Genomic DNA, 13,130 nt, shown 5'->3' with positions numbered 1-13,130 from the left:
CGCAGCCCCCTCCCCGGAGCTGCCGCCCGAGCCCCTCCGAGCTGCTCCTGGAACCGCGCAGCCCCCTCCGCACGGAGCCTCTTCCTCTGCCCGAGCCCCTCCGAGCTGCTCCCGCCCCGCAGCCCCCTCCGCGGAGCCGCCGCCCGAGCCCCTCCTGGCTGCTCCGGTCCCGCCGGGTCCCACCGTGCGCGCTGCAGCCCTTAGGGAGCTCGGCGCACTCTCCTGGGTGCGCAGTTGCTCTGTTCCTGTCCCGGGGAACCCGAGGGCATCCCCGCCCTCCTGGGTCCTGCTCCACCCCCTGGAGCCCCTTTCCCCCGGGAAGGTCGGTGCAGCTCCTGCTCCTCCGGGACGGGGCTCTCCTGTCCTGGGGACACCTGCCCCGGCCTCAGCCCGGCTCCTCGCGGGGCCCCTCCCCCTTGGAGGCCTTTGTTTCTTTATTTCTTTTTCCCCGTCTTCCTACCTTGATAGAAGCGCGAACTCTTCTCACTGTTGCATTCCAGCTGGTCTCTCTTTAAATCTCAGGCCGAATTCATAGATTTTCAGGATGATTGGAAGGTTTTCTAGGTAGTTTGGTGGAGACAGGTGATTTGGAGACCCTACTCTTCCGCCATCTTGCTCCTCTATCCATAGTGTTTTGAATGTACCTCTTTGTAAAGATTTTGCATGTTTGTGGTTACTATGAGTATTGTACCATATATACCTATGTAATCAATTATAATCTACTATTTGACATTATACCAGTTTGAGCAAAGTACAGAAACCATGTCGCCTTCAAACAATAATTGTGTATGACTTAATCCCTTGCAACTCCCTGAGATGTCACACAAAAAAACTGTCAGCATAGTCTTTCTTTACAAATATACTATGAGAATTTATGTCATTTCTCTTTCAACATAAACTTCTTGCAAAAGCTATAATACTATTACACTGATGGGACTGAAAAAATAAATACAATTTTAGTAACCAAAAAAAAAAAAAAAGTATCTTCTTTTAAGTCCCTTTACCTCTCTCATTTGTAATTGTCTTTATTTCCTCCATATTCATTGCTAACTGTATAAGACAGCATTATGTTTTGCTTCAAACATCAAACTTCATTTAAAAAACTCAAAAGCAGAATGAATGTCTTTTGTATTTACCTACACTTTTATTCTTTTCCATTGTTTTTCTTTTTTTGCTGTTGCAAGTTTCTTCTTTTATCATAGTCTTTCTGTTTAAGAACTTACTCTTTTAGGTTAAGTTTGTTGATGACAGCTTCTCTTCATTTTCCCTCATCTGAGAATTTCTTGACCTCCCCTTCATTTCTGAAGGAATATTTTCACTGGATATAGTATCCCAGGCTGACAATTCTTTACTTCCAGTGTTTAAAAAATGTTTCTTCTGGCTTCCATGATTATCTGTTATTATTTTAATTGTTTTCCTCTTAAAAGCAAAATATTGTTTATGTCTCATGGCTGTTAAGAATTTTCCTTGTCTTTAGTTTGTCGAGTTTGATTTTTGTGTGTGTGTCTTGGCATGGATAACTTTGTTTGTTTAGGGTTTCCTCAGCTTCTTGAATCTTAGATTTATGTCTTTTTCCAAGTTTGAGAAAATTTCAAATCTTGTTAGAATACATTTTTAGTCTGACTCCCTTCCTCTTCTCTTTCTGTTACTCTGATGACATGAATTTTGGAAGTTTTGTTGTGGCCTCACAGATCTTGAGGTTCTATCATTTTTTTTTGCAATGAATTTTCCCTTCTTTATTCATACTGAGTAATTTCATGGAAGGTCATGGATTCTTCCCCTCTGTCCTCTCCATCATATTGTTAGGCCTATCCAGTGAGGTTTTTTTTTTTTTTTTTTTTTTTGGTTCATAAATTTCAGTTTCAAAATTTCTTTTTGAAAAAAAAAAATAAAAAAAAATAAATAAAAATAAAATAAAAAAATTTCTTTTTGGTTCTTCTTCATGTCTTTTATTTACTTGTTGAGGCTTTTTAGTTTGTTTTAAGTCTTGAAAATTGCTCACTGAAGCATTTTTATGATGGCAGCTTTAAATTCATATCAAATTATTCCAACATCTATTTCATCTTGGTATAAACATTATTCCTACATTATCCTTTCTCATTCAAGTTGTGATCTTTCTGGTTCTTGGTAGGATGAATGATCTTTTATTGTCTTGGACATTTGGGGCATTATGTTGTGAAACTATGGATTTTATTTAGATCTTTTGTTTTAGCAGGCCTTCTCTGGTACTTTGCTGGTGGAGTCTGGAGGTCCTGCAAGATCTGAGTTCTTCACTTTCCATTGACAACTCTGGTGGAATAGTATGCTTCATTACCGTTGGACAGGGGTGGAAGTTCAGTTCCTATGAAGCCTCTGCTGACGCTACCTTGGCTGATAGGGAGGGAGAGTGCCTTCTTACATGCTTCCCATGGGGCCTCCACTTAACCCATGGGAGATGAGCCCATTGCTGCTTTGAGGTGGTGATTTTATTGCATTTCTTGAGATGATTGCACGATTATCCTTCTTTTGTCTGTTGATGACTTTTTTGAGTAATTCTGGAGTAAATCCCAATTCATCATTATGTCTTACCCTATTTGACATTACTGGATGAAATTTGATAGTATTTTACTGAGGATATTTGCATCTATAATCATGAAAGGTATGGGTTAGTAGTTATTTTTTAACATCTTTATCTGGTGTTGGTAGCTGGGTAATGTGGCCTCAGAAAATGAATTGGGAAATATTCACTTACTTTTCTTCTTTCTAGAATTCTTCATACAAATTAGATATTATTCCTTTCTTAAATATTTGATACAATTCACCAGTGAAGCCATCTGTGCCTGTAGCTTTCTTTATTGGAATGTTTTTATATTGAGAATTTGATTTCTTTAATAGATATAGAGCTAGTCCAGTTTCTTCTTCTTGAGCCTTGGTAGTTTGTGTGTTTCAGTGAATTCTTACATTTTATCCAACTTATCTAATTTATTGGCATCAAGTATGGCATTCCATTATTATCCTTTAATGTCTGGAAGATCTTTTGTGATGACTGCTCTTTCAATTCTGATATGGATCATTTGAGTCTTCTCTCTTTTTATTCTTGATTAATCTGGAAAGAAGTGGTTGATTTTATTTAAAGAACAGTTATTTGTTTCATTGATTTTTTTGGCTGCTTTCCTTTTTATTTGATTTCTGCTCTTGATGATTTTATTTTCCTTCTGATTTTTTTGGGTTTAATTTGCTCTTATTTAATCTCTTAATTTGGAAGTTTAGCCATTCATTTGAGACCTTTATTTTTTCTACTATAAAGTTTTATCCTGTAAATTTCTATATGAACACTACATGAACTACATCCCATAGATTTTGATATGTTTTCAGGCACATTAATATATCTGAAGATTTTCTAGTTATCTTTCTTTTACTGGTTTCTGGTTTAATTCCATTGAATTAAGAGAAGGTTTTTTTTTTTTTTTTTTTCATATGATTTTAGTCCTTTTAGCTTTGTAGATGTTTGTTTTATGGACCAAAATGTGGTCAATTTTGGTGATTTCTTTTTTGTTCGAGAGGAGTATGTGTCCTGCTGCCATTGGGTAGTATGTTCTATAATTGTCAGTTTTGTCAATGTAATTGATAGTATTGCTCAGTTCTCTATATTATTAATTTTTGTGTGCTTATTTTATTGATTACTGAAAGAGGAGTTTTTGAAGTCTCATAATTGTGGGCTTATCTATTTTTCTTTGTAGTTACATTTTTTTCTAAATGTACTTTGAAGTTCTGTTGTTTGGTGAATATACAATAAGAGTTGTGTTGACTGTCATTATGTGTCTCCCTTTTTAGGTCTGATAATATTTTGTTTTTAAGTCCATTTTGTTTGATTTTAATGTAACCATTCCTGCATTTTTTGATTATTGGTCGTATGGAAAGTGGGTTTTTAAATACCTTTTTCATCCAATTCAATCCAGTTTCTTTTAACTGAAGTTTTAAATCATTTTTATTTAATGTAACTAGGGATTGATTTGAATTTAAATTTACTAATTTGCTACTTGTTTCTTTTTTGTCTCATTTGTTCTTTGTTATTTTTTCTCTCTTTTCCTGCCCTTTTTGTATTAATTGAGCCTTTAAAAATGATTGTTTTATTTACGCTTTTTGTCAGTTATGCTTCTTAAAAGTTTCATGGTGACTGCCCTAGGGCTCATAATGTATATCTCTAATTTATCCTACCCACCTTTAAATACTGTCTTACCATTTCACAAAGACTTTAAGAACTTACCACAGTAACCTTCAGTGCCTCTCCCTACCCTTGGCACTATTGTCATGCATTTTACTTTTGTATGCTATTAACCCCTCAACACAACGATACTATTTTTACATTAGAGAATCAATTACATTTTAGAATGATTAAAAATAATATGAGGAGTCTTTTATATTTTTACCATTTCTACAGATTTTCATTTCTTTGTATAGATGTGGTATAGTCCTCTTTCTGGTATGTTATTCCTTCTGAATGAAGAACTTCATCGCCATTTCTTTAGCACAGGCCTTCCGGAAGTGAACAAGAATTCTCTGGTTTTGATCATCTATGAAAGTCTTTATTTTGCCCTTATTTTTGAAAGCTTTTTTTTTTTTTTAATCTCTATTTAGAATTTTGGGTTGGCAGGTCTTTTTTAAAAAAAATATTTTAAAGATGTCATTCTCTTTTCCTTTGGCTTGCATTGTTTCTGATAAGTCTTTTTTAATAATTATATTTCTTCCTCTGTCATGTGTCTTTTAAATATAATGACTTCCTCTGTCATGTGTCTTTTATCTCTGGCTAACTGCAAAATATGCTTTTAATCCTTTGTTTCAGAAATTTATACATGATGTGTCCCAGTCAATATAGCATCTGAGTTTAGATATTTTTTTAAAAGATTTTATTTATTCATGAAAGACACACAGAGAGAGGCAGAGACATAGGCAGAGGGAGAAGCAGGCCCCTTGCGGGGAGCCTGATGTGGAACTCAATCCTGGGACCCCAGGATCACACCCTGAGCCAAAGACAGACACTCAACCACTGAACCACCCAGGCAGCCCTTGAGTTTAGATCTGTCTGGCAGTAGTGAGGAGTGAGTAGGTCTAACCCTGCTGTTGTATCTGTGTGTGCTGCAGTGGGGAGGGGAGCTTAGGAACATCACATTTCTGGCAACGTCACTCCAGTAGAGACCTGAGTCCTGAAGTGGCCCTTCTCTAGTGTGTGTCACTAAGCAACACAAGTTAGAGGCATCAGAGACTTCATTTTCTGAAGTTATCACTTTTTAATTTTCAGATAGCACAAAACAATTCAGAAGTGATGTCATTGTAAAAATTACTGTTTTTTTTGTACATAAAGGATATTAGATTCACTGAAGAATGGAAAAAAGAAAATGAAGAGCCTAAGGAGGTACCTAAGAAGGAAGAAGCAGACGCCCTTCCTAAAGCTTTTCTTGCTTCAAGCAAGAATATACTAGAGAAGAACCAAATTAACTTCGGGAAGTTTCAAATGACCAAGAGATTAGAGCCAACTTTAAACTGGAAGGCCACTGTTGATTTCAAAAAGTATGTAGAAATTTGCATGAGGGCTTCTCTGATACATCCTCAGTAACCACATTTGCCTAGTTGTTAGTTTATGTCATGGGAGAAAGTCCAGAGTAGATGTTGACATGTCCCTCCATAATACAAGTCAGTCCCTCCCTGCTCTTCATATTCCAAGTAGAAGTATTTGGCGTGAATACGGCTTATGTGTGGGCACCAGAAGGGAAGGCAAGAGCACCATTGACTCAATTGGTAGGTCAGGGCTAATATCACGTGAAAAAGATGATAAAAGACATGGAGGAATCTCACGGGCAATGTAAACGCAGTGGTAGGGACCTGAAGAAGTTAAGTGCTAGGTGAATTTAGAATGATTAAAATTATGTGAAGTGAATCAGGGAAATCTTGATAGAGACAGCATCTTATCTATTAACAGAACTTTAAGTAAATACCACAGAAAGGCTAGAGCCTCCAAAATATTAACAGGCTTAAGTGAAGCGGACACTAATTTAAAGAATGTCTGACATACAAAACGAGTTCCACTTAGGGACGTCTTTAAATAGGTACCTAAGCACAGATTAAGGCCCTGTGTTTCATAAAAGCCGGCAGTCGGAGATGCCAAGGACACTTTTTAAATTAGCATATAGCTTACAAATTTCAGCCTATTTTTAATGTTCCATGCGGTCCCCGATTGGGTAAAGCAAGAAGTGGCTCCCAGCTGGTCACAGGGGACCCTCACTTGCAGGGATTCTGAGAACCACGGAGTGAGTACATGTTGCCAGCAAACCCAGAGAGCAGATGGAAGGAGTCCTGGGGAAAAAGGAGATGCTCTTGTTCCTCTAATTCTCATCAATTTTGAGGTGTTTGATCTCTGTGACTCCTATCTGAAGGAGTATGAAAATGACAAATACACAGGCTGCTCTGTTATGCTGGAAGGTGAATCTTAAAATACCACTCTTCCCACGTCCTGGCATTTTTCAGTTATGAGTTTACCTAGCCACTATGTAATGAAAACCCACTATGTGCCAAGGACCACGCTAAACCTGGGAATCCCTGGAAAACCAGATCCAGGCCCTGTGGCAGAGTCGGGTGGGGAAGGGAAGTAACCAGGCAACTTTCACCCAGGGCAGGATGTGCCCAGAGTAGAAGGCTCCGAGTGAAGGGGCCTGCAGAGTGACAGTTCCTAGTACTTGGTCCTTATAAAAGAAATACTGGCCAAAATGTGCCTGAAAGACTGAAGGGACATCCCAGGTGTCAGATGAGGCTGGAACTCATACAGTTATTTTCTGTATTAGGAAAACATGTCACACGGGTGCATGAAAATGATGAAATCTTTAGGTACATTTCTATTTTTAATTTCCTATCAATCCACAATAAGTTAATTTTAAAATGTTAATATATTTTTAGGCACAAAAGCTTACTAAGAGACACTCAAGAGAAAAAACATAGAGGAAGACTTGAAAGGTCAGGACCACCTGTTTCACCTGGAAGAGCACAGTTAGTTCGGTACGTATCTATTAAAAGGAACCATCCTTTAAAGCCACCCTTTACCCAGTGGGCTAGATAGCATGCAAATTTCTGGTGTTCTTATCATTACATCGGGGTCCTCTACTGGACCCTTGGACCAACTAGTATTGACTAGTTATAAAAATGATAATACTGAATTTCTTTGAATATATTTGCAAGATATCCTTTTAGTGAAGAGTTCCTTGAAACACAGGCATCTATTGGTACTAGTTAACTCTCTGTAAACAAATGAATTTAATGCTAATTGCCATGAGTTGAGTGATAGGAGAACTGGGCTCTTTGCTGATCTCTTACTTTTGAACAATCCTATCATAGCAAGGGTAAGTCATCTTCCTGAGCCTCATTTTACTCATCACTGGTGGCACTGCCAATCCTAAAGTGATAGATGTTATTTCTCATTAAAACAGCCATCAGGGCAGCGCGGGTGGCTCAGCGGTTTAGCGCCGCCTTCGGCCCAGGGTGTGATCCTGGAGTCCCGGGATCTAGTCCCACATCGGGCTCCCTGCATGGAGCCTGCTTCTTCCACTGCCTATGTCTCTGCCTCTCTCTCTCTTTCTGTGTCTCATGAATAAATAAATAAAATATTTTAAAAAACAGCCATCAATAGAAGGCTAGTAAACTTCTGACTCCATTTTCATTTTGACAACAAAAGCGGCATATGTGGAGGAGGGTCAGCTACTTTTGTTAGTAAGTTTGGGGTAGTAGTGGGAAGAAATGCAGACATTTCACATTATAAAGTTTGTGCACACAGAAAAAGAAGAAACTTTAAGACACCCTACTACATTAATCCTATATTCTTGGGTTCAACATAATAAATTATTTGATTTATTTGACTATTTTTAAAACTTTTTATTTTGAATTAATTACAGATTCACAGAATGCTGCAAATATAGTACAGAGGAATCTCATACCCTTCACCTAGCTTCTCCCAGTGGTTGCATCTTGCATAACTATCCTACAGCACTGAAACCAGGAGACTGATATTGATATAATGTGCATGTATCATTTTCTATCACTTTATTCCATGTAGATGTGTGTGATGACCATGTCAGTCAGTGTGTGGAAGGGTTCCATCACCACTGGGAAGCCACTCTTGCCACCTCTTTATAGTTATGCCCACACCTCTTCCCTATAATCCTAACTCCTGGCAACCATTAACCTGTTATCCACTTCTATAATTTTATCATTTTGGGAATATCATGTAAATGGAATTATACACTTTTGATATTGACTTTGTTTTCATCACTATAATACCCCTAAGATCCATCTAAGTTGTTGCATATGTTCATAGTGCAATCGTTTTTTTTTATTTATTTATTTATTTATTTATTTATTTATTTATTTATTTATTAATTATTTTTGCTGAGTAGCATTCCATGGTGTGGTTGTACCATCATTTATTTAATTATTCACCTATTGGGAGCATTTTCATTGTTTGCAGCTTTTGGATATTAAAAATAAAGATGCTATGAACAATCATATAAAGGCTTTTATATGGATGAAGTTTTCATTTCTCTAAGATAAATGCCCAATTGCTGACACATAATAATTGTGTAGCTTTTTAAGAAACTATCTAACTTTTCCAGACTGGCTGTACCATTTAGTTCCCATCAAACACTTAGGGGAAACTGAGTTTATCCTCATCCTTGCCTTTGCATCCAAACTTTTTTTTGGTTTTGGTTTTGAGCTATTCTACAAGATGTATAGTATTATTTCATCATGGTCTTAGCATTTCCCTAATGGCTAGTGATGTTGAACATCTTTTCATGGGCTTATTGCCATCCATATATATTCTCTAGTGAAATGTCTCTTTGTCTTTTGTTTTTTATGTTCTAATCAGATCACTTTTTAAATGTTGAGTTTCGAGAGTTCTTTATTCTGGATATCCTTGATTGAATATGTAGTATGCAAATATTTCCTTCTCCCTGTAAGTTGTTTTCTCATCCTTTTTATAGAGTCTCTCTCATAGAATAACGTTTTACTATTGATGAGGTTCAATTTATCAATGTTTTCTTTTATGGGTTGTTTTGTTTTTATTTTTAATATGTTTATTTTAGAGATAAAGAGAGAGAGAGTGCATGGGGAAGAGAAGGGGAGAGGGAGAGAGTCTCAAGCAGGCAGACCCTGTGCAGGGCTCAATCTTACATCCCTGAGATTGTGACCTGGGCCCAAACCAAGAGACGGATGCTCAACTGACTGAGCTACCCAGGTTCCTGTATGGGTTGTATTTTTGATGTCATGTCTAAGAAGTCCTCATGAAGCCCTTGGTCCTTAAGATTATCACCTATTGACAAACATTATATGTTCTCATTCATTTGGGGAATATAAATAATAGTGAAAGGGAAAATAAGGGAAGGGAGAAGAAATGTGTGGGAAATATCAGAAAGGGAGACAGAACATAAAGACTGCTAACTCTGGGAAACGAACTAGGGGTGGTAGAAGGGGAGGAGGGCGGGGGGTGGGAGTGAATGGGTGACGGGCACTGGGTGTTATTCTGTATGTTAGTAAATTGAACACCAATAAAAAAATAAAATAAAAAAAAAAAAAAAAAAAAAAAAAGATTATCACCTATTTTTTCTAAAAATGTTTATAGTTTTACATTATAAAGCCTATGGCCTTTTTCTTATTTTTAGTGTGAGACTTTGGTCAAGATTTAGTTGTTGTTGTTTTTTTGTTTGCTTTGTTTTTTTTTAAGTGGAGGTCCAATTTCTCCAGCACTATTTAATGAAAAGGTTATCTTTCCACCATTGAATTACTTTTGTATCTTTCTTCAAAATCAGTTCGGTGTACATATGTGGGGCTATTCTGGGTATCTGTTCTATTCCACTGATTTTTTTCTTTTCATCTAGCCCCTTACCACTACCACACAATCTGTATTACTGTAGCTGTATAGTAAATTTTGAAGTCTGGAAAAGTGATTTCTCTCACTTTTTTTTTTTTCAAAAATTGCTTTTAGTTATTCTAGTTCCTTTCCTTTCTGCATAAATTTTAGAATAATCTTGCTATATCTCCAACAGAAAAAAATCACTGATGATTTTCTTGGAAATTACATTAAATATCTATTAATTTGGGAAGAATTGATATTTTTACTATGTAGACTCTTCCAATCCATGAATATTATATATCTCGGTTTATTTAAGTATTTGATTACTTTCACTAATGTTTTATGGTTTTCAGCATACAAGTCTTGTGTATTTTTTCTTAGATTTACAACTAGAAGTGGAAGTTCCAGTGCTGTATTGGTCAGCAGTGATCAAAGTGAACAATAGCCTTGTTTGTTCTCAATCTTAAGGGAAAAGTATTTAGTCTTTCACCATTAAGTATGATGATGGTGTAGGTTTTTGTACAAATATTCTTTATCAAGTTGATAAAGGTCCCTTCTGTTCTTGGTTTTCTGAACATTTTTATTCACATTTGGGTGTTCATTTTGGTCAAATCTTTTTTCTACATCAATTGTATAATCATGTCATTTTTCTTCTATAGGCTGTTAGTGTGGTTGATTACACTGATTGATTTTTGAATACCAAATCAGCCTTGCATCTCTGTAGTAACCCCACTTGGTCATAGTGCACTCATCCTATTTATAGGTAGCTGAATTACATGTGCTTAATATTATGTTAAGAATTTTTGCATCCACAATCTTGAGAGTATTGTATTGGTTTTTGTTTTTGTTTGCACTGTCTTTGGTTTGATATCAGGCTTTGTAAAATGAGTTCCCTCCTATTCTATTTTCTAGAAGAGATCATATAAAATTTGGTGTTCTTCTGTGTGGTAAAATTCTACAGTGAAGCTATCTGGGTCTAAAGACTTCTGTTTTGGGTTTTTTAATTGTGAATTAAATTCTCTTAATAATTGTGCTATTCAAATTATGTGTTTCATATTGGGCAAGTTGTGATAGTTTATACTTTAAAAGAACGGTCCATTTTATCTAGATTGTCAAATTTATGTGTGTATAGTTGTTCATAGTTTTCTCTTATTATTCTTTTGTTGTCTGCAGGATCTGTAGTGATATCCCATGTTTCATTGTTGGTACTGGTATTTGTGTCTTTTCTTTTTCTTGTCAGTTATACTAGAGTTTTGTCAATTTTATTGATCTTTTCTTTAAGCAGCTTTTTGTTACTGATTTTTCAAATTGTTTTTCTGTTTTAATTTTACTGATTTCTGCTCTTTAGTATTTCCTTTTTTGTTTGCATTGGGTTTACTTTATTCTTTTTTCTAGTTTCTTTAGACTTAAGTTTAGATTATTGAATTGAGACTTCTCTTTTCCAATGCAAACATTTAGTGCTATATAATTCCCTTTATGCACTGTGTTAGCTGTTATCTGTGTACAAAAGTTTTTGATATGTTGTATTTTCATTTTAATTTCTGTTCAGTGTGGCTTTTTTTTTTTTTTAATTTCCCTTGAGGCTCGCTTCTTGGACCCAAGTGCATTTTTTGTTTGTTTGTTTCCAGACTCTTGGAGATTTTTCGTCTTCTGTTTGTTATTGATTTTTTTTTGTTTGATTTCATTATGGGCAATGAGCACACACTATATAATTTTAGTTCTTTTAAATTTGTTGAGGTTTTGTGTGGTCACACTATCTTGGTATAGAGTCTTTGGGTGCTTAAAAGAATGTAGAGCCTGCTGCTGTTGGAGTATTCTATAAAAGTGGATTAAATCATATTGTTTGGTGGTGTTGATTTCTTTTATATCCTAGCTTATTTTCAGTCCAGTTGTTCCACAAATTGATGAGAGAGTAGTATTGATGTCTCTAAGTATAATTTTTCTGTTTCTCATTTTAGTTCTATTTTTGCTTTATGCATTTTGCAGCTCTGCTGTTTGGTGTGTACATATTTGGGATTGATATGTCTCTGTCATTATGTAATGTTCCTCTATATGCCTTGTCATTTTCTTTTTATTGATGTCTACCTAATCAGATTATTTTATAGACACTTCTGCTTTCTTTTGATTGTTTACATGGTGGGTTTTTTTCCTCTTTTTCTTTCAAACTAATGATATTATATCATTACATTTGAAATGAGTTCCATGTAGGTAGCATTTGGTTGATTCTCTTTTCTTTTTCTTTTTGGTACAGTAAGTTAAATTCTTTTAATTGGTGTATTTAGAACTTTTACCTTTAATGTCATTATTATGTTAGGGCTTAAGTTTGTCATTATATATATATTTTTTTCTGTTCATTGTTTTTGTTTGTTTTGGTTTTGGTTTTCTTTCTCTCCATTCTCTCTAACCCTTTCTTCCATGAATGTCTTTTTTATCTATTACCTTTTGGAGCATGGTAAAAGAATGGGTAATTTTTAGGTTTTAATAATGTTTGAGATTCTATGATTCTCTTAATTTTTCTGAATCTTATTTAAATTTTATGTTTTAGCAGGTTTCCTCCTACATCACATTGGTGGAATAAGATGTGTATTGTCTCCTCAGGTTAGAGAAGGAAATTACAAATTTTCAATTAGGCCTTCATTGACAACTTGGGGAGGTGAGCGAGGGGCTTCTCATCATTTTTAACTGGTAATGGAAGTTCAAGCTCTGACTAGGTCTCTGTGGGTAACAGAGAGGAAGAGACTCTGTTTATTTGTCAGTGGGGTTGGGGTTGGTGGAAATTCTGACTCTCCATTAGGTCTCTTCTGACACAGGGATTAGGGAGTTTTGTTGTAGTCTGATAAAGGTAGAACACTCTTCTCTTAGCATTGTTAGCAGAAGTGGGGGTGAGCCACAGTGTTTTCTGTGGTGTTGACTAGAATAGATCATCTGTTGCCTAAAAGTTTTCTATCTTGTTAAGCTGTTCCTTTTCTGGTCCTCTGAGTAGAAAGAGCAGGCTTTTCTTAGGTGCTTTTTTCCCTGTGCCCACTGATAATTCTGCATCACTATCTTCTCTAGTACCCAATCTGGAATACACGAGACAAAAAACCCAAGGAACTCACCATTGTGTTGCTCCTCAAGTCTGTAGATCCTTAAATAGTCTTTCTTCTCCTTTCAACCTGTCAGAGTCCTATCGTGTTTGTTTTATATATAATATCCAGGATTTTTATGTACTTAAGATCTACTTCATCTTTCCTAAACTAAATGTTTGGCCTTACATGTT

General features: G+C 36.0%; 1 protein-coding gene across 12 annotated transcripts in view; it reads left to right on the top strand.

The window, feature by feature from the left end:
* The window catches only part of LOC144309699 (outer dynein arm-docking complex subunit 2-like), a 166,750-nt gene that overhangs the window by 59,590 nt on the left and 94,030 nt on the right, over positions 1 to 13,130 (top strand). For all 12 annotated transcript variants that reach the window (XM_077890806.1, XM_077890803.1, XM_077890805.1 and 9 more), the window contains 2 exons: positions 5,342 to 5,547; positions 6,928 to 7,026. In XM_077890806.1, coding sequence (XP_077746932.1) covers positions 5,342 to 5,547; positions 6,928 to 7,026 — 305 coding nt within the window. The remainder of the gene's footprint in view (positions 1 to 5,341; positions 5,548 to 6,927; positions 7,027 to 13,130) is intronic.

This window comes from Canis aureus, unplaced genomic scaffold, assembly GCF_053574225.1.
Source record: "Canis aureus isolate CA01 unplaced genomic scaffold, VMU_Caureus_v.1.0 ptg000175l_RagTag, whole genome shotgun sequence".
In the NCBI taxonomy this organism is placed as follows: Eukaryota; Metazoa; Chordata; class Mammalia; order Carnivora; family Canidae; genus Canis; species Canis aureus.
The sequence above is the reverse complement of the archived record's forward strand: the minus strand, read 5'-3'. Positions and strand labels throughout refer to the sequence as shown.